Source organism: Colossoma macropomum, unplaced genomic scaffold (genome assembly GCF_904425465.1).
Source record: "Colossoma macropomum unplaced genomic scaffold, Colossoma_macropomum, whole genome shotgun sequence".
Taxonomy (NCBI): Eukaryota; Metazoa; Chordata; class Actinopteri; order Characiformes; family Serrasalmidae; genus Colossoma; species Colossoma macropomum.
This window is the reverse complement of record NW_023494803.1, coordinates 19720877-19742160: the sequence shown is the minus strand read 5'-3', so window position 1 is coordinate 19742160 and position 21284 is coordinate 19720877. Positions and strand designations below refer to the sequence as shown.

Genomic DNA, 21284 nt, shown 5'->3' with positions numbered 1-21284 from the left:
GAGTAACATCCCTGATTTGCTTGGTTTCAGAAGGCCATTATTCATCCAGGACCTTTTTTTGATCTGCATCAGCTCCAGCAGACCTTATGAGTAAGCTAATGTTAATTTACATGTGATTTATGTGTGCACATGTGTGCTGTGTTCCATTTACAACACTGCCTTTTACTATCATATTGCATCTGTGGACAGTCATGCACTGCTTACTATTGCAGGGGTACTTGCAACCTTCTTTTCTTGCGAGGAATAAAACTTAATTAGCTTAAGGAGCATTTTTCGAGGTATAAGTGGCATTTTTGGAGCAGGTCGAATGGGGGCGCAGCCATATGGGCTCTGGCCCAAAGCCCTGCCCTGATAGTACCATATGCCAGAGTGTTTAATACAGGCCACTGTTCTTATTTTATGCAGGCACGCCCTGCTCAGAGGAGCCCTGGTGACAGCGGCGGGCAGCAGGCTTAGCTTAAAAGGTTACACTCTCAATGTGCCATTTGTTCCAGCACTGTGCTAAGAGCAGCAATCCTGCACAAACATGCATAGGTCTGTTCGTAGGATTTGCTGTTACTCTAGACAACGGCTGCACAATTAATTGTATTTTTATTGTTATTGCGATAAGCATTCAAATCAGTAAGGGCTGCAGTAATAAAACTGACCAAATTACATTACACACAGGCATCATGATAGTGATGTGATTATTATTGTTAATAATATTAGAGCAGTGGTATACACAGAGCAAGTGATTTAACCACTCTGCTATACAGCTGCTTCCAAAGTACAGCTCAAACTACTAGTCTATAAAATTAATTTAAACATGATGATTATCTTCACTCCCAAAGTAATGTGTATAATGTTTGAAGTAGTAATGGCTACAACCATAAGGAGTTTTTACGTAATTAAATATATGTTATGTTATATAATGATTTTTGTAGGCCTATAGAGAGAGAGAAAAGAATGCATTTTATGTCAATATCATACAGCCCTACATGCAGTCCAGGGCTCCAGACTAACACTGGCCTGTCGTCCCAGGGGCAATAAAAATAACACATGCAATGATGTTTAAACTGTTTTGGGCCGCTTCAGGGATGATTGATTTACTTGAGTGGAAAAAAACACTTAATGTCTGTAAAACATATTCATAAAATCGTGAACTTGCCAGCCATCCACATCCACCTTTTTGCTTTTAATCATTTTTTATCAGATTTCTGCTATGAGCACTCTACTTTCACTGTCCTGTCAAAGAGAATTCCTAAGTAATATTAGTTGGGGTGTAATGATTCTGAAACTGACACTGAAACTGCAATACAAACGTCCATAGTTTTGTGTTACGGTTTTACCGTGATACCTGCTTCCACCACTTCTGGTGCAGACAGTCAAACTCTCATTACGCTATTAATGTAACAAAGTTCATTTTTTATTTTACAATTAACAAAATAACACATGAACATCACAAAATTATTATTCTAATTCTATTATCAAGGCAAGCTGTATGCCTTGTTCTTTGGTGTTGTTCTTTTTAGTGCTTCAAACTGTTGGCAATTTAATTTTTAATTTTAATGAAACCAAGAGATTTTCTCCTTGTTTTCACCCCCTACCGACCCCTTCCAGAAAAAAAGGTATGAACCAAACCATGGCTTAAAAATTAAGGTCTGGACTGAACAGTGGATTTGGAGAACTGTTACGCCCCTAAATATTAGTATCAAGCTAACGATTATATCCATTCACATTTTTTAGCCTGATCTACCTTAAATGTGGACAATTTAAGTGTGTAACAGACATTTAGGTAAGATTTTCTTACTTTGTTTGTTGGAGTTTTACAATCTCTCTAAAATCTTTACAAATATTGCAGGACAGACTAGTTGATTGCTTGCTGTGTACAGTGATTGGCCAACAGTGTCTCATAGCATTTAAGCAGTTAACTCGTCAGACCTGAATTATGTTCCAGGGCACAGTGCTTGCGCTTTATTTTAAAGGCGGCTAAAGCAAATGTTAATTATTGTTTATAATTACTATATACTAGCTATTTCTGATGCCCATTACAATGAACACTGCTTCTGAAGAGCAGCAACATTTCAGTATTATTATATTTTTGGGATTATTGCAAGAAAACCTGAACATAATATGAATTTATAGAGATTTGTTTTGCATTTCAAGAAAGCAGTTCATTTCATGAATAAAGACATTTTTTATTTAAAATGTTACATTTTTACTTACAGAGCTTTTAATAGCCATACTGTCATAGAAACTGAGGGGACAGTAGAACATATGTATTTATTAGGGATGCATTGATACCATTTTTTTCAGACAGAGTAGGGGTACACAATTTTTATTACTCACCAATACTGAATCAAATATGATACTGAGTAATCTAGTCAGAAATAAGTAGTTGTTAGTGTAAATGAGTGCGATGTACCTTAACAGTTCAGTCATTAAAATCTGATGATTTTAAATGATGTGCATTAGCTACATTATTTACCTTTGGTTGAATAGCGCTGCAGTGGAGAAGAGTGGGTTCTGTTCCTCGTCAGAAAAGTACTTCTGTACAGCTCTACTTTAAGCATGTTTCATAGGTTTGAACCCTGGTCTATGATTTCTATACTTAAACTGTACAAAAATGCTCCATGAAATGCCTCCACAAACAACTCTGTCTACGGACAATTTCAAATTATGATGTTTCATTCGAAATGACGTGCTGCGTGCCACATACTGAGCAAAGAGAAACTGAGCCATGTTGCTAACACTGCACTAAAAAGCAGGCAGTGATTTACATGGTACGGTCTTCCTGCTGCCTATTTTACAAAAACAAATCACCATATGAACGTTTACATCTTGTTTACATTTTTCATTCAAACAGTTGGCATAGACGGACTTTGGTAGGAAATATAAATTTTTCCACCTCTGTTTAGCTGGCCTGCGATTCTCCACCCGTATTGGGAAAGCAGTCGCGATTATGTGTTTAAAACAAGGTAAAATCACACAGTGTGTGTCTGGTGAGAATCCAAGGAGCCGATGACATCGTGTCTGACTGTCACAGAGTCAGTAACACTTCTCTGTGTGAGCAGAGCCTCCTTCACTGCCAGCTTGAGTCGTTTGTTCATTAGCATGGCAGTGTACACTCGGCTTAGGTCACACAGTATCAGCGGGTATCAGAATATTGGTATCTGTGAATTTTTATGAGTACAAGTAAATGAGCACGGTATCAGCCCAATACCCGATACCAGTATCGGTATTGATGCATCACTGGTATTTATAGACATTGTTTGCATGCATTGTGTGTCTGTACACATTAGACCTGTTTGCATGCATTGTGTGTCTATACGCGCATGTGTGTACCTGAATATGTGTGTGTGTTTTACATGAATGGTCATTTTTTACTTTAGGGTGGCTGACAATATTTTTGGGATGGTTCTGGGATGGTACTAAAAAAAGTTAGTCTGAAGTCCTGCTTAGTCAAAAAATGACTGTAATGATTAGAGTTTGGCAATATGACAGTAAGTTATTTAAATACCATGAGATTTGTGACCCCTTTGAAACTCAAAATGATTCATCTGAAAATTTGTGACATTTGCCAAAAAGATTGTTTGTAGAGCAGTAGTGTTTCTAACTGTAAAATGTCAGTTTTGAATTACATGAATTTAGTTGAGTTTCGCTCTGAACCCCCCGCTTCTGTAATATTACAGGAATCCACAGTGCAGCATTACTGCATCTAATCAGGTGACCTTTGCTAGACTTCTCTGTCCAGCCCCACAAACCTCCTGGAAACAAACACTTGTGAAGTAACATGATATTAACCTTTTCATTTTTGCTTTAAAATAATGGAGCAGCGGGACTGCAGAGCAAGGATATGGTGCCCTGTTTTGTGTTGTAAATGTTTTGGATCAAGCTTCAAGCTTTTACCCTTAATCTCAAAATCATGATTGTAGAGTAGGTGTCAGTGAAAATTGAAGCTGCACTAAGAGGTAATATCATAAACTAATAACATACTAAATAAAAGATTAGTGAGCACTCTGTCATCTGTGATGAGTCACTAGGAGACCCCATGCTGTCCTTTTCTTTCTGTTTTCTCTGCTGCAACACACCTTATTTAACTCGTATACAAATTATTAAAGCATAAGCAATGCAAAAGATCAGCTTTACTTGGTTGTTCCTCTTGCAGACACTCTTCAGACAACAAGTTTTTGTTTGGTCACATTTGGAGTCAGAGGGGAAAACGTGATTGCCAAACTATTCATTTAAGCCAGTCAGGTCAGGTGAGTTGAAGCAATGAAAGTGTAAATATGTACATAGCATAGGTTCCCAAGGACTGAAACTGAGAGCTGCTGCACTAGAGTTGGCTTTATTTTTACTGTTATTTGTATATAATCTCAAGAGGCAGCTAAATAAGCGAACAGAAGCATCCACTTTCTCTCTTGAGCAGAACTGAGATAAAATAGGATTTAAGTTAAATCATCACAGTGTGGAAAATAGTCTAAATGCTGTTTTAAGCTGGCAACAGTATCCAAGGAGGGGATGTGTATAGGCCATTTAAAACTGTGTATGTGTATATGTGTGTGTGTGTGTGTGTGTGTGTGTATGTGTGCTTTGATGCAATCTGGCTCTGGTCTGACTGTGCATAGATTTGAGTAATGTCTTTTGCTTCCTGCGTGCTGACAGCCCTTTATTGTATACGGGGGCTGAGTGTGATGGTAATCTGTTGATGAGGCGCTGCAGATGAGGCTGATGCGAGGGCTTTTGAGGGGACAGTAGAACATCCTGCTGAGCCACATCCAAATTAAGATCACTTCCTTCACCACTGCTTCCTGACCACTCTGTTTTCATGACACCCTTGACCTCAACCTTCCTCTCAGCATTTGACTAAATAAAGGCACATCATTTTGTGATATAAAAGTTGGGAACTACACACTGAAATGTGTTTCGGTTTCAGCATGTCCGCCGACTCTGAAAGGGCAGCATATGTAGGTGCGGTGACACAGGGACCATACATATACATCTCTTTCCTTGAAACCATTTGATTTGATTAAAACTCTTTAGGAAACAATTCAGTGCTCTCAAATTGCCAAATGGCCTAATATGATTGAATTCAATTATTTTAGTCTGATTCACAATATTAATATTTCAAACAATAAGCAGAATACACAAATATAACTGGAGAAACTATTTACTCATTAGTAAAAAGGACAATAAAAACAATTATACAAGCTGTTGCAGACTTTTTTAGCTACACTTGATGTGTGCACCATGCATTTTACTGATGTGGCTATGCTAACGACTGTGTGTTACCACTGTAATGGGGGATTTATGGAAAAGTCATTCTCGAAGATATGCATGAGTAGGCCTATATTTTCAACAACTCTCCCAGGGTGAGAAACACTTTTTTATAGCAGTATCAGCTTTTGAGATGCATACTTGACGATACCTTTACTGCAGTTATATTCTTTTTACTCTAAGTTTGAATATACTTGAATCTTAGACAAACAAAGGGAAAGTTTGAATTTTATTAACGATTACACCCCTAATGCTGAGTGTTTCCATGTACCTATTAACACATTTATTTTGCACTGGTTGATACTAATCAGTGGATGTCTTATATTACTATGAGGATATTTATGTTAATTTTCAAAGCAGGTTGGACTTTTTACTTTTGAGTAGGTGTTACAGGTTATTTGACTTGTCTCAGGGTTGATATTCTGAAAGATGTTTTCACCCTGTCGGAGAGAATTTCATGACTTGAGTCTGAAGGGAATAGAAGAATGAAACATGGAAGGGAACAAAACGATGATAGTGATGAATGCAGGGAGAAACAGTTTAGATCTTGATGTAATTTAGCATTAAATGGTGACATTTATGGGTGACATATTTCTTGAATTGTGAGATAGGTTGGAACAACTGAAAAGTTGTACTCTTTAGCAGAACTAGCTCAAATCCAAGCACATAATTTATCTGACCTAATGCACTGAGCGGTAAATTACATTTACATTATGTTATCAGATTATACAATTTAGATAGTTATGGCCTGTTTGCATTTTTTCCCTCAGGAATTTGACAGATACTGTACAATGCTGTCAGTCTCAGTATTTTCCTCCACATGCCAGTGAGTGCAGTGTCTGCTGACGGTGTCAGGCTATACCTACCACAGCCAAGCTAGTGTTCATGCACACAAAGTCACGTGACAGTCTGTGAGATGGCAGTCAGAGACTGGATTCAAACTCTCACCACAGTGTGGTAACCAAACCACAAACCGGCTCTCAAACCACATGAGTCATTGTAGGGTTACTGGTTGGACAGTTGTTTACAGTCGTAGTCATGTGTATGTACATAGCTACTGAAATCAGTCTGACATTTTATAGTGAACACCATCTGTTGGTAGACCTACTCGATAGGCTTGAGCCAGTTATGACATTAAAAATACACAAATTAAATGGCATTTTTATCATAACTTGTGTTCTCTTTTATTTTGTAGTCAGTGTCCTATACTGGCTGCAATATATGGTCTGTCTTCGGAAGTTAAAGGTACATCAAAGTTGTTAAAGAAGAATTTCAGCTAATTTTCAAAATCTATGCATCATTCAGTAGTTGAGATGTAAATAAAGCAATTCAGACTGGGTTGTTGTGAAATGGTTCGTTGTAGATGAACTGCTTTACAGTGGTGGTGGTGGTAAGAAGCAGGGGTCGTGATGTCTACTTAATAAAGCTGAATATAAACTTAATATAGACTCTTTCTGTACTATGCAAAATGACCAACAGACCAGCACGTCTTACATGAAGTCAGAACTTTGTGATTTTAGCTTTTTGAGGCATTGAACGCTTCAGATATCTGATTTGCATCACCACCACTGTGAACAATTCAGATTTTGTAAGTTTCTTTAGAATGGCACATTTCACACCAAACCTCTCTAATTGAAATTCCTTTCAAATACAAAGCCAGAGTTTAATATAAACCAGACTGATTAAATGATAAAATACAATATGATAGGCTACAACAACAGTAGCCTATCATATAGGCTAACGTAGCACAGCAAGATTTAGTCTATATTATTTTTTCAGAAGAAACAAATTAGAAACTATTAAAGTGTGATTTATTAAACCTAGCAAGGATTACTCAACCATAACCAGAATGAAGTTACCCTAAGTTTCTGGCCAGAACCAGAAGCATGTCTGTTTATTCAGTTTAAGCAGGCTTGTGCTGTTACCACATCAAGGGCATCTCACAAGACTACTACCTGAGCAATACTTCACTCAGCCAGCTGCGATCGATCAAGACATGTTGTGCAAAGATTCTCCATCAGATCAGTTACGCAGCCATCAGACTGTGCCACCGGTCAGCTGGGTAGATGATTCACCTCAGTTGACTCGTTAGCAATAAAAGTACCGTGCACTCCCTCAACTACCCGCACCTGTCCTTTGTGTAAATAAGTCTGTGTTTCTGTACGCAATGCAGCGCCTCGCCCTAAAACTCCCGCTGCTGTCCGTACTGAGGGTGGAACTGGCTCCGACATGTGGGAACATTCAAAGAATGCACAGTGGTTTTGACTTGAAGCGCCTAGCAGCTCACTGAGCTAAGACAAGTGACTAAGCAGCTCTGAAACAGCCCTTGTCTGAACCAGCACCCTGGAGCTGCACAGAGCTCTGCAAGGTCATGACAGAGTTTGTCTTCAAAAGCTGGGGTTGTCTTGCTAAACATGTTGATAGATAGAAATTAAGAATACAGGAAATGTGAGGTGGTGTATCAGTCAACAAACAGACATGTGGGAGTTAGTTTAGCTGTAATGTGTGTGGTGCCACATTTTGGGTACTGGAGAGAATCTGTGTATTGGTCATATATTGTACTAATGAAGTAAATTAGATTGAAGTATGGGTTCATTTGGCTAGTTATTGTGCTGGCTAGTGTTTTATAAAGGGGAAACCTACCTATTACCACGGAGTCATTCAGAGTGTTTTGATGTAAATGCTCAGTTCTAGAGAAACTAGAGTCAGAATTATTCATAGTGATGGTGATAAGAATCAGACCTCTCAAGAGTTTGTTGCTTTTAAAAGGTCCCTTACAGATAATTATTACATGCAGTCATTACAAAGACACTGCCTGATACCGGAGATGTTTTTTTAGATAGTTTTGAGAAAAGGTTCAGGTCTAAAATGTATTTTTTTAAAAGGTACACTGGGTTGGTGATGAATGGTTCGTTGTAGACTTTATGTAGTAACTTTCTGTGATTTCGCTTTTTGGAGCATTGAATGCGTCAGATATCTGATTTGCATCACCACCACTGTGAACAATTCAGATTTTGTAAGTTTCTTTAGAATTGCACATTTCACACCAAACCACTTTAACTGAAATTCCCTTCAAATACAAAACCAGAGTTTAATATAGACCAGGCTTATATCCTATTAAAATACAATATAATAGGCTCAACAACAGTGGCCTATAGGCAAACTTAGCACAGCAAGTTTTAGCCTATATTATTTTTTTTAAGAAGAAATAAATTATAAATTATTGATGTCTGATTTATTAAACCTATGTTGGCTTTTTTCTTTTTTTGATTCACCACTTTTTTGTTTACAACCATCAACATTACATATAAAAACTCTGAAGACATGTGAACGTTCACTGGTCATTTTGGATAGTAAATAAAATGGCTATGTTTGAGTTGTAGATATTGTGACCCCTGGTTCCTGTCGCCACCACTGTAAAGAAATTTGAGTCGTTACATGTCTCTGAATGTAGCCATTTTACATCTGACTTTGTTTACGTTTGAATGACTGAATATGCAGATTGTTATCACTAGAGTTCCCCCCTAAGATTATTAATTTATTTATTAATGGATATGACGCTAAGAAGTTAATATTTCTAGTTTTTCCACTTCTAAGTATAATCTTTAAGCAGAATTGTTTCTCTCAAACAATTGTGCTTGAAGATCATATTTAAGCAGTGAAGATGCATGTGAAAAATGTTACACTGTTACACAAAATAAAAGCTCAGCTTTTTACGGTGTTTGGTTAGAAACGGAGGAGGTCTGTGTCATCATAATTATTATGCAACCAAGCAGTCATCTGACCTGTATACCAGTGATTCGGAGCTGTATAATGACTCACCATGTAGGGTAATTCCCAAAAGAAAGGGCAAAGTCGAGCATACAAAGAGTTTTACATCAGTTTACAAATAGAGAAATGATATTCTTATCTCAACCTATGTTAATTTTCTATCATTTGAGATCTTCACAGTTTGCTTAGCTTTTTGCTCTCAATATTTCATAATTTATGTCATCCCTAGTATTAATTAGTAGAAAACCTGCAGGTGATGAACATCACTGCTGGTATATTCAGTTTAGCCTTCTTAGCCTTTATGGGGTTTTAAAAGCTTGCTCTGATGTTCATTAGAGCATTTTTATGTAGTCTTTGTGGAATTTAGTTAATTATGTGCTCTTCCTGTTTTCTAGGTCTTACCACAGAGGGCCTGTATCGTGTGAGCGGGAACAAGACTGATCAAGACAACATTCAGAAACAGTTTGACCAAGGTAATAAAAACAGTGAATGTGCCGGCAGAAATCAGTCAACTGTACAAATGGAATGAAATGAAAGCACAATTACTGACAAAAACATTGGCCCTTATTCATCAAAGTTGGTTATGGTCAAATCAGTTTGTAAAAGTGAGCACACACAGATTTCACCAAGAGTTATTTTGTTTATCAATTTCATCTTTTGTATATGTAAACTGGAGCATGATAGTTGAAGCTGAAAAAAAATGCTTGATTTGGAGTTAATTAACCAAAACTATTATCAAGATGATCTATAATACCAATAATAGGAACGAAAAAAAAATACATCAATAATACTAATCATTTGTGCAAACGGCATTTCAGTCCAAAAGTGGATGTACTTATTTTACATGCACATTGTTATAATTACACCACACTCACATCATTCTGCAGTGTTAAAACTAAGACGCCTTGTTTATTTAACATTTTATTCTTTCTAGTCACTGTAATTTTAACGCTATAAAGTTTGGTCAGTAGGGGGAGCAGTGCACTCACTGCCTGACCCCAAACTCTATCTACAAGCCCAAACATTGGCTCACAAGCCGCTAGCTGCTGTTGTTTTATTGGCTCCCTACTAAAACGTCAGCATAAATTAGGGCATGCTTCATGGAAATCGTATGCAAATGAGGTTATGATAGGCTGGCACTTGACTTCACACACTGAAGCCAATTCATCACTCGTGGCAAAATCTCTACTTGTTTCCACATCATACGAAAGTTCCATGAATCAGATACAGAGTAGTTTGTACATCATTAAAGGCAGTCAAATCTGCGTTCTTTTTTTGCGCAACTTTGATGAATAAAGGCCAATGTGGGCAAACTGTTTAATTATTCAATTGTTCTTTCAATTGGCCACTCAGATTTCATACTTTCCACCCTGTTCAATTTATGTGGAAAGATCCCTTCCTCCCTCTCTGCTCTACAGGCTAATGTATTCACCAGAGATAAGCTTTTTACTTATGTAATAGCCTCCTGGTAAAGAGCAGCTATTACAGACCTCAATGAAGATATCAGTACTTGGAATAAGTATGTTAATGTCTGACAGATTAATATCGTGATCTACATTCTATAAATGTGAATTACACAATTTCAGTATTGTGAAGTGCTCTCCATCCCAGAGAGACAGCTACACAGATTAGTAGAAACCGTTTTATCTTGTTTGAATAAAAGCACTTGAAATCCTTGACAAACAGCTTCTCATCAAGTTGTAACAAATAGCGGTTGTTAGGGAATGCTGTGTATCCTCAGCTGTCACGTCTTCTTAACAGTAGTTTATAGTGTTGAGTAATTGAGTCGTTGATTTTATTCTAGTTTTCTCAAATACGTTCCTCATGCCTTTGCAAAAAGTGAATTTAAGCTCTACATTTGTGGGCGAAATGAGCAGCTTTTGCTCTTTGTTTTCGTCCATCTTTCACATCAAATCCCAGTCACAGGGGCCTGGTGAGCCGTGCAGATGACTTGGTGGAAAATCTTCCGCAGAGTGACCAGATTATTCACTCAGTGAGCTAGAGTTTGCCCAAAAGAGCCACTATGGGCATCAATCTGCCCACTGGCCTAGAGCCATTAGCCTGCCTCGCTCCGTCCTCGCTATTTTCTGAATTAAGTGCATTTTTTTTTGCTTTTATCCTGTGTCCATCTCTTAGTGAGATCTATTCTGACAGCTGTCAGTTCACCTTAAGCCCTGCTCTTTCTCTTTTCTGTGCTCTTTCTTTCCTCTTTCTCTGTTCTTTCTATCTTTTCACCCTTTCTGTTTTACTTCTCTTTCTCTCACTGTGCCTCCCCCTCCCCAGCAATTCCTTTTCGTTGTCTTCATTGCCCAGTCTCCTTTTCTTCACTCTTACTTATTCCAGTTGACACTGTTTTTATTGGCACTGCTAACACTGACAACACTGCAAAAACCCCATCGATTAAGATGCTGTCATTACTGTTGGAATGTTTTGTTTTTTTTTTTCAATCTCCTCTTTTTTTACTGTTTGTCCATTTAGACCACAGTGTGGATTTCATGGCGATGGATGTTGCTGTAAACGCTGTGGCGGGGGCACTGAAGGCTTTCTTTGCTGATCTACCTGACCCCCTCATCCCCTACAGTCTCCATCCAGAACTAGTGGAAGCAGCTAGTAAGTACATTGTTTATTGTTTCTTGCCCTCTATCCCTCTGTTGGAGGTGTGGAGTTGCTCATTTTTACTAGCTCCCAAAAAAATAAATGTGGCCCATTAACGTGTAAGATTTTTTTTTAAGAAACCATGTCACAACAAAAACATGATGAAAAATTTCACGTCTTTATTACATAAGCTTCAACACAGCCTGTGAGAAGCACTCCTGGTTCAGCAGAGTCACACTGAACATTGAACCTCTGCTATACAACACATAAAGTAACAGTTTGCCACAAAGGTACCTACACAGCTGATATAAATTAAGTTTTGGCCCCCTTTGTGTGAAGTAGTTCTTTATCGCCTACTCCTTGTCCCATAATAATTAATGGCTATCATCGATGCCATATGTGTGGACCTTTCTATTCTAATTACATTATATTCTGTTCTAATTAAAGCCATTGAGTGCTGCAGTTAAGCTAATCAGATCAAGTCTGATTGGAACTCGCAGTATGAGGCAGAATAATACTGTGATTTTGTACAGTGTGTAATGTAGAGTATAAGCCGTGCTGTAGTGTTGCTTGTATTCTCATCACTCATCATATCTTTCTGTCGTTCTGTGGTCGTTCTCCTGCTACTACTGTTCTATAATAGTAGTATTTAGCAAGCATTGTGTAATGAGTAGTGAACAACTAGCAAACCACTGCAAACACAGCTAGTGTTTGAGATGACCTAGTTTGATTTCATGTCGCTGGCTGTGATCAGCAGCCAGCCAGTAATATGAGATAAAATTGCCATTTATTGTCTCTTTAAAAATAATAAGCATAATAGAATTTTCTCTCAAGATCATCAAGAAAAAAATATTGAGTGAAGTTTGTATCAGGGCTGAACAATACTGGGGAAAAGTCACATTGTGATATACATCAGTGTGACAAATATTGCCAATATAGTCAAAATTATTCACATTTATTACACGTTGCATTATTTACATCATCACATGAAAACCTTGATTCATCAGAACACCCATAGAAACTTATCAGGATCGTCAAGGTTGGTCAAGATGCTCACAGCATATAATAAAAAAAACAAAAAAAAAAAACAAATTATGAGAACTCAGGTGCATATTAGCAGCCCTCTGCGATATAAGTATTGCCAAGGCCAGCGTCATAATGATGAACAAATGATCATTATTTTATTGCACAGCCCTAGTTTGCTGTTCTTCTGTTTTAGAAGTATCTTTTGGGGATGCACAATAATATTGGAATCATATCAGTATCAGGATTTGCTTCAAAAAATATCAGCATCGGACAGATGTTTACATTTAACCAATATTTCGATTCAGTTGATATTTGATGATCTATTTATTGTACTCTAGAGGAGCAGAATGTTTAGGTGACACTGGGATACTGCACTAAAATGTGTATTTTGTTCCTTTTTTACTCCAATGGTAACCCTGTACAAATAAATATTGCATTTCTGTGTAGTGGTAATCAAGGTAGATGTAGTCCCAGTTTCTACATTTTATAAATGTTTATGTTTCAGCACTGGCAAATAAACATGAAAAAATTGGATATTGGCGTCAGCCCACAATTCCCATATCGGTGCATCTTAAATGTTTTTAGTAAATGTGACTGATCTTCCCATTGAGACTGATTACATGTAGTGAATATGACTATAATATAAATCTATTGCATGCTGTTGCATGACTGTTGCATGCTGCTTGCATTACATCATGGTAACACACATCTGCAACAGCGAGAACAACCAGTGAAGACCAGTCCCTGTATCCTCAGCCCTTAACTCGCCTACAGCTAGAGCTTCCTCTTCATTTTGCATATTCCAGTTTTTATATAACCACATTTATAAAACATCAGTCTCCAACTCAACTGGAAATTAATCCCATCACCACTTGGTCTAATCCCAGCCCCAAGGAGGCTGGAGATGGTGATTTAAATGCATCTGTATGTTCACTTCAGTTTTTTTTCCCGAGCTGAGTGCTGCATCTAATCCGGAGCCTGGTGTGATGTGTTCCCGATCGCTCCTCAGCCGCTCAGCAGTAGGTTGATGTCGCTTCTGCCTCCCAGGCCGCTGCTGCGATTGCTCTCAGCGATCGTTCAGAATGTACACATATGTGTGCGTATTTTTTTTCCTCCTTCTCCGCCTCCACTTCCCGCCACTTGCAGATTATTGTTTGAGACGCTGCCAGATTTCCAGCCTCTCTCCTTGCTCAGGCAGCCGTTGTGCAATGCGCTCTGAGCAAACGTTTTTACCTGATGACGTCAGCGGCAGCCTCTTGGATGTGTTGTGACTAGTTTCACACCCGCCCCGTCGACACCATTTGCAGGAGGCGAGGGGATTTAGCAAGAGGCCAGCTAGCATGTGTCCTTTGGAACACGCTATTAAAACACCTACTATTAAACACCAGGGCAGAATCAGGACTGATATTTTAGGTCACATTTTGTTCAGTTCTTTACGAATGCTGTCTAAAAGCCTCCTCAGTTATCCTAAAGTGGCGGTTCAGTGAAAAGTCATATTTACACTGTTTTCCTTTTATCCCAAATGTAGTCAGTATGCCAAGACCTATCTAGTTTTGCACTAGTTACAAGGCAATAGCTAATGTAGTTAACAAGTAAAGTTCATAAACACCAGTTAGCAAATCATCCCATGCTTTCCTCAGTCCACGAGTTGTTAAGTGATCTAAAATAGACTTTATGTGGTTGCAGACACTGCATCACATACTCTTAAGCAATAGAACACAAGAGGGAGAGTGTTATTGCGAACATGAAAATGTAATGTTATTTGTGATAACAGATGAGCTCTCTAGGGTTCTATAGCTTTTATCCAACAGTTCTGCAAAAAAAGAATGAACTAAAGAACGAAGTCCCAAACATTCCATCAAATGTGCTTTAATATTGGCACCAAAAAATGTTGTAGCCTTTTGTGTTACGGATGAAACCACAAACTGCAATATCAGGTTCAGCTCAGCTTCTTTAATACTTGCCAAATTAACCTGAATGTGGTTTTGTTCCAGTGAGTCTGTAAAGCATTTCACAGTCCATCATGTGTGCTGGATTATATGCTATTTGTTTCTTGCTAATTCTGGCTTGTTTTGCTGTTTCAACATTGCAGCTGTCGACCAAAAAATTTGCTTAGGGGCTGCGACAGGTTCTGAATTTGATGTAGCCCTGCTGTCACACTCTTCTTTAAAATCTGAAACAGGCTTCTGGTCAACTATTATCTTAAAAGAAGTTACCTAACGTCACCATTTTCATATTTATGTCTGTTTTCTGCTAAAGTAGGAATGTAGTAAGAGCCTCATGTGAGTCTTAGCAACTGGTGCTCAGCACAATGATACAGTAAATGCAGAAAAAAATGCTTCTCAGTCAGTCAGACTGTGTTGTCAGAACTAACTACTGTTTCATTATCTGTAATGGACAAAAGTACAGACTTTGAAGACCAGTGAGTAACCACATTTAGGGTAATAGAAAAAATATGCTTAACTGTGACTTCAAGATCACTGATGTCTCCTTTTTAATAGTGTTTGTGAAATAATTAAATATACAAACTGTATTTTAAGGCCTTGACCCTTTGTTTCTTATCTGTCACATTTGTTTATATAACGTGCTTCCTTCCTTGCAGAAATAGTGGACCACATCGAAAGACTGCAGGTGCTGAAGGAAATCGTGAGGAAATTTCCTCCTGTGAACTATGAAGTTTTCAAATATGTCATCACCCACCTCAACAGGTAAAACCCTTCCCTTGAGATTGGTTATTGCTCACAATATCCCTCTTATGGAAAAAGAACATTCACACAGACACACATAGTAGCATAAACAGCATTGTTTTTGCTTCTGGAATATCCATAAAATGCATGTCTGGGCTGTGTAGTGCAAGTGTTTATAGTGTTTATGGTAGTTGTAGTCCATCAGGTAATTTGAATCCCAGAGATTAAATCCTGATGTCTGTGAACAAAGGGTCTTGCACAGAATAAAAATCTTGAAGTTGTTCAGTTTGGGGCTGTGATGTATGTAAAGACAGCAGTGATTTGTGATATACCTCCAGGTGACATACCTCCATTGAGTCATACCTCCAGGTAATTAACTATTTTGCTTCCCGTTTTGAAGCGAATTTATGACTCCAGCCATATATGCATTACTGCCGATGTGGGTTTCCTCATGCTCAACAATGCACAAAATTGCTACTTGATTGTTAATGTGGGAAATCTGAATTATTGTGAATAAAATTCATTGCCTGTACATTTGACAAAATGAACATTAGAAGACAAAGCTTCTACATGCTGCTTCTGTATTTTCAGCTGAAAAGAAAGTTAAAATAAAATGTTTCACTTATTAACATTAATAGATATTATTTACTTTTAGCTTAAAAATCTAATTAGTTCTACAACACTTGCAACTTTTATAGCGCCAATGCTGCCTGCTTTAAAATGTTGAGTACGGCCCTATATGTTTATGGGCAGCTTGTATGGGCAGTATTTCTGTGCAACTGTTTTAGTAACTATAATTTTAGCCGTATATTTACTATCATTCAGATGCTTCACACATATAATGCAATAGCTATCTGCTGAAAAAGTTCACAGTAACACTTTGTTGATTCCTCAAATCAACTGCAAAGGCAATACTAACTATCCAAAGTGCTTAACAAAGTGCTCAGCATTTAATTTTTTATGCTTTTTTCTCATGGTCCCAGCTTTTACCGTGCATAAATAATAAATCCAGTGTTTTGGGTAGGTAACTGCTGAGATGAATAACAATAAGAGGAAGGAGACATAATCAGTAAAGACTTTTCAAAAGAACTCCAAAGCGTACGTTAGGCACACTGCTTAATGTCTTTTAAATACTTTTTGAAGTGCATGGAAATATCAGTCTTTTACCTTGTGAACATCATTTTGATTAGGGTTTTTATGCTGCTGCCTTTCATCCAACATAAATACTTAGGTAAATGACTTCCACTTTTATCCCTCCTATTTTAGTAGTTGGTAAAAAGCTACTGACAGCTTTGATAATTCGCTGTATTTGTTCATGAGGATGAACTTTCATCAGCTTATGATCCCCCTTTTTCTTTTGTCCCAGTTCCAACACATCCTGAATAAGTACTGCGTTAATATTTTTCTGATTTCTGTAACACAGTCAGTATAATTTTATGTGTCTTGTCACTTAATAAGAAAAGATATTTCTGAACTACCACTGCTCAGACATGATGGCAGAAATCCCAACAAATAAACAAATACATAGGTTTGTTTTGAACATCCCTCTTCCTGGGGTACCTCTGCTCTGTACATTTTCATTAACAAACTCTTCCTGAGTCAAAGCTGCACTATGTAAGTTTTGGGGATTTGAAGACCTCTGTGGTGGAAATGAGTAATTGTATGCAACGTGCGGAAGAAAATTGTCACGTCGGTTTTGCTTCAGACCCCAACAAGCAGATGCAGTTTGTGAGTGTGTTTAAAGAGGGTTTTTCCTTTAACTCAGAAATGCTAATTTTTTTTTTATTTTAACTAAAAATCGCACATACTGTTGCTATAAAATAGGTGTGTTAAAACAGAAAAAAGTTGGATAAAGATACACAGGACTGGACCATAAACAACTAATCTAAATTAATAACCTGTTAGATTCCTACACACTATTTTACATCAGCCACAACCTTAAACCTGTATGGTGAGAAAAGCACTCATGTCTTTATTAACCAATTCATCTTATTCATTTTACATAACACATCTTTTGAATTTCTGAGGTGGTGTGGTTAATTATTATTTGTTGAATAATTTCTTATAGTTGCCAAAATATTTGAAATATTGAACACAACATCTAAAAGCACCTTTCATCATCTTGTGTAGAGTACGTAATCGACATTAATATATGTTACATACAATAATAACTTATACACTCACATGAAAAGTGATAATAGACTTTTGACCAGTAGTGTACTTCATTAATTGACTGGTCTAATGGCATGTTGCTTATATTTGGCATCATAAATTAAATAACTACTGTAACTAGACTAGGCTAACTAGGCTAAAACATGTTGAGCCTTAAGGTTCTCAAGGAGACCACACTTAAAACTGCATGTTACCTTGTCTTAGAAAATCCAGTTAAGATCAATTTAAAAATATTAACTGAATATTTGTTAATTTTTATAAAAATATAATTGAATAAAGTGCAACTTAATAGATTCTGTGGGGAGAGCTTGGTGCCCTCGTGTGCGTACTTCCAGACCACTGTGTTGGAGCTTTATTCAGTGAATATTTTTACAGTGTTACATAAAAAGTGCATACAGCTATGATTTGCTTATGTAAGTCTAAACGTGACCCTATTCTCTCTCTCTCCTGCACCCCACCCCCCTGGCCTTTTCCAGGGTGAGCCAGCATAGCAAGACCACGCTGATGACAGCGGACAATCTCTCCATCTGCTTCTGGCCCACGCTTATGCGTCCAGACTTCGAGAACAAGGACACGCTGTCCACCACCAAGCTTAACCAGTCGGTAATCGAAAGCTTCATCCAGCAGAGCCAGTATTTCTTCTACGACGGCGACATCACAGAGCCGTCTAGCGCAGAGGGCACACCTCCTCCGCATGGCCACGGCATGGTGGAGTCCCTGCTGGCCCTGCAGCTCCCTCCCCCATTGCAGCCGCAGCAGATCCAGCACCCGCTGCCCTCCGAGCCCCTCATATAATACACGTACAGATACACCCAATGACCATTGTCATCTCAGCTGACTGCGTCACGCACTTGCGTGGGAGCCACTTTAAAAAAAATGGGAAAAGGAAAAACGTCAAAGGCCGTTTTTGTACCAGGAGGACAGACTGACGTGACCGTATTCGCAGATATGCATTTCTTTTGGGTTTTTTTTTTTCCCCTTTTTTCTCTTTTATTTTTAAATCTTGTCCAGATTTCAAATGGTGACTGAAAAAAAAAGTGACAATTCAATGTTTGTTAATGAGATGTGGTTAACTGGCCTGCTGTGGCAAGCATGCAGATTTGACTGCAAATATACGGAAGATATATTTATACTGCAGTTTTTTTGTTTGTTTGTAAACACAACTGAACTGTCAATCATTCGCTGAAATGTACACTACATGCACGATCTATTTTAATGGATTTACCTTTACGTGCCATTTTGTCTCCCCCCCCCTCGTTATTTTGCAATGGACACTTTCTTTTTTAGAAATTTTATTTCCAAAAGAAAATGGAAATGAATGTGGTGATGGTATCCCAAGGCCATGTGACAGTTGGCATGACACCTTGTGACAAGTTAAAACGGTACCACTTTATTGTAAAGCAGTGTTCATGAGGCTACATGACATCTACATAAGACCTACATGACATCTGATAAACCTACATAAACATTTACAAACACTTACTCTATTTGCTATAAAGGTTGCATTTGCCAGCTGTGACGTCAAGTTGACAATATCTATGTCAGGTGACATTAGGCTGTGTTATGACTAGGGTTGGGTGGTATAATAGTTATAAGGTGTTTAAAAATAATGCTGCTGTTTAAAAATTATGATGCGTCAAATTTCTGAACGGCCAAATAAACACATTGCGCCTATTTATATTTTAGAGAGGCTTACTGATTGGTGGTGTGGGAGCTCACCAATAGCTGGTGCTGACAGAAAGGGGAAAATATAGAGCCAGAAAAGCCTCAGAAAAACTAAGCATGATAGCATGACATTTGAATTTAGCTTTCACTCTTATACCAGTCCCTCGAATTTGTGCTCTCAGATATCATCTAAATAGGTGGTATTTTAGCACCAGTTAGCTTGAACTAGGCCTGTGCTGTGGTGTAATTCATGTCTGGCCTGCTAACTAAGTGATCATTAGCTTAGCCAAGATGCTTCAGTCTAAACACCACAGAACAGGTTCGATTTCGGCTTTATTTCATTCCAAAACCAGTTGTTCAACTTTTGCTCTATCAGACATTCATTTTTATCAACTGCATCTTCTGCAGAGCATCAGTTAGTAATAATCAGACCTGTACTGTAGTGTGTGGCACTGTTCGGTCTGTAAGCTAATGCTAAGTTGTCCGATTAAGCTACAGATGCAAACGTCACAGAACAGATTTATTTCCACCTTTCTGTCCCTTCAGCACCAGTTGCTCGACTTTACTGCCACAGATTGACTCATCTGAACTTGTGTCTGTGCTTGATTAGCCAGAATCAAACGTGCTGTGGAGAGCAGAGCTGCAGTCATGCTAACTAAGACAATGCTAACCTGCTCCTCTCTCCTAAATAGCAGCACTATTTGTAATTTAGCAATAGTTAGATAGATGGTTTGACATTTAGTGAATGATGGCTTGAAAAATCATGCACTGTGTTCACTTTGAAGTTTGAAGATATGAAACAAGTGGATATGCACTAACCCTAGTTATGGTACTTTTTGGGATGAAATGACTTTGTAGCTCAGTGTATTTCACAGCGACATAATGATGCTAATAAGACACAGCTTGCCAAATTAGGTTGGTTTAACAAAAAAAATTCTGTGGCCCTTAGAGTGAGTTTAATCTTTAACATCTAGAAGATTTTAGATGTCACATCTTCAGCATTATGTCACTGTAATATACAAAGCTCCAAGGTCAAATGTTATAAGGTACTGAGCCATTTCACCCAGAAAAAAGTCAATGTCAGAAAATAATCACTTGATGTATATGTTGAAAAAAGCCTTTATAAATGTTTTCATAGTTTTATGTCAGTTATTAGCTTATGTATGTACCGTAACCTCATGAACACTGTCCTGCAGTAAAGTGTTACCATTGAAAAAAGACACACAGGTGCATATTAGCCTGGGAGGGACCCCAGCAGCGAGAAGCCTGCAGCCCCTCACAGTTGGAAAGCCACAGAAGGGAAATACCCCACTGGAACTCTATGGCACATCTCAGAAACCCAGGCTTTTTTTGACTTTGGCTTGGCTAACTTAACCCTGTTGCAGTCCTTTTTTTGATTTTCGTTTTCTTTTTCCTCTCTGTCTCTTGAAAAAATACCTTGCACACCAACAGCAGGCATTGAAATAGGTGTTTATTTGTTTCATGAACTAAATTTGCATGTCATTTGCCACTTGTAATAACTGAAAGATAGAAAGACAAAAGGAAAAAAACAAGCTTAACTGTTTTTATGCAAGCCTTTTTTAAAAAAAAAAATCTAACTTGTTTGAGGGAACATTAAATTGGGGTAAAATTATATTTGCTCATTTTACCATGCCATAGATTCATTTTTAATATCATATTTTGATTTAGTTTCCCTGAATAGAGGAAAATATATAAATATAAATAAATATAGATAAATATATATAAATAGACTATATATGTCAGCACAGTTTGCTGACAAATCAAGGGGTACTGGAGCTCTGTATAATCTTGTAAAACTTGTAATCAGATTTCTTTGTGGTATGCTGTACTAAAATTTGGGGTTAGATTAATTGACTGTTCTTAATTCCCTATTTTTGTTTTTCTTAGATGGTACTGAATTTTGTTCCGCTGTAACAGATGCTGCTTAGAAAGCTTACAGTCTTTGTATGGAAACTAGCTTGACACAGGGATGTGTAGAATCTGTGAGATTGACAGGGGAAGCTTGTTTGTGAAAGGATGGTTGCAGAAACGATAGGGTTTACTTCTCAAAAGCTTTGTAAGACAAGATTTATATCTCAGTCAAATCACTAT

The 21284-nt window shown here is 37.8% G+C and overlaps 1 protein-coding gene across 2 annotated transcripts in view; it reads left to right on the top strand.

Annotated features, from left to right (window-relative positions):
• The window catches only part of arhgap5 (Rho GTPase activating protein 5), a 45617-nt gene extending 24852 nt beyond the window's left edge, over positions 1-20765 (top strand). The window contains exons 4-7 of one of the 2 annotated variants that reach the window (XM_036594053.1): positions 9423-9500; positions 11506-11637; positions 15251-15356; positions 17984-20765. In XM_036594053.1, the coding sequence (XP_036449946.1) occupies positions 9423-9500; positions 11506-11637; positions 15251-15356; positions 17984-18302 (635 nt within the window). In that variant the 3' untranslated portion in view covers positions 18303-20765. Of the gene's footprint in view, positions 1-9422; positions 9501-11505; positions 11638-15250; positions 15357-17983 lie in introns of those variants that run through there. The other variant, XR_005008572.1, reaches the window with a different exon arrangement.
• Positions 20766-21284: the final 519 nt, after the last annotated feature.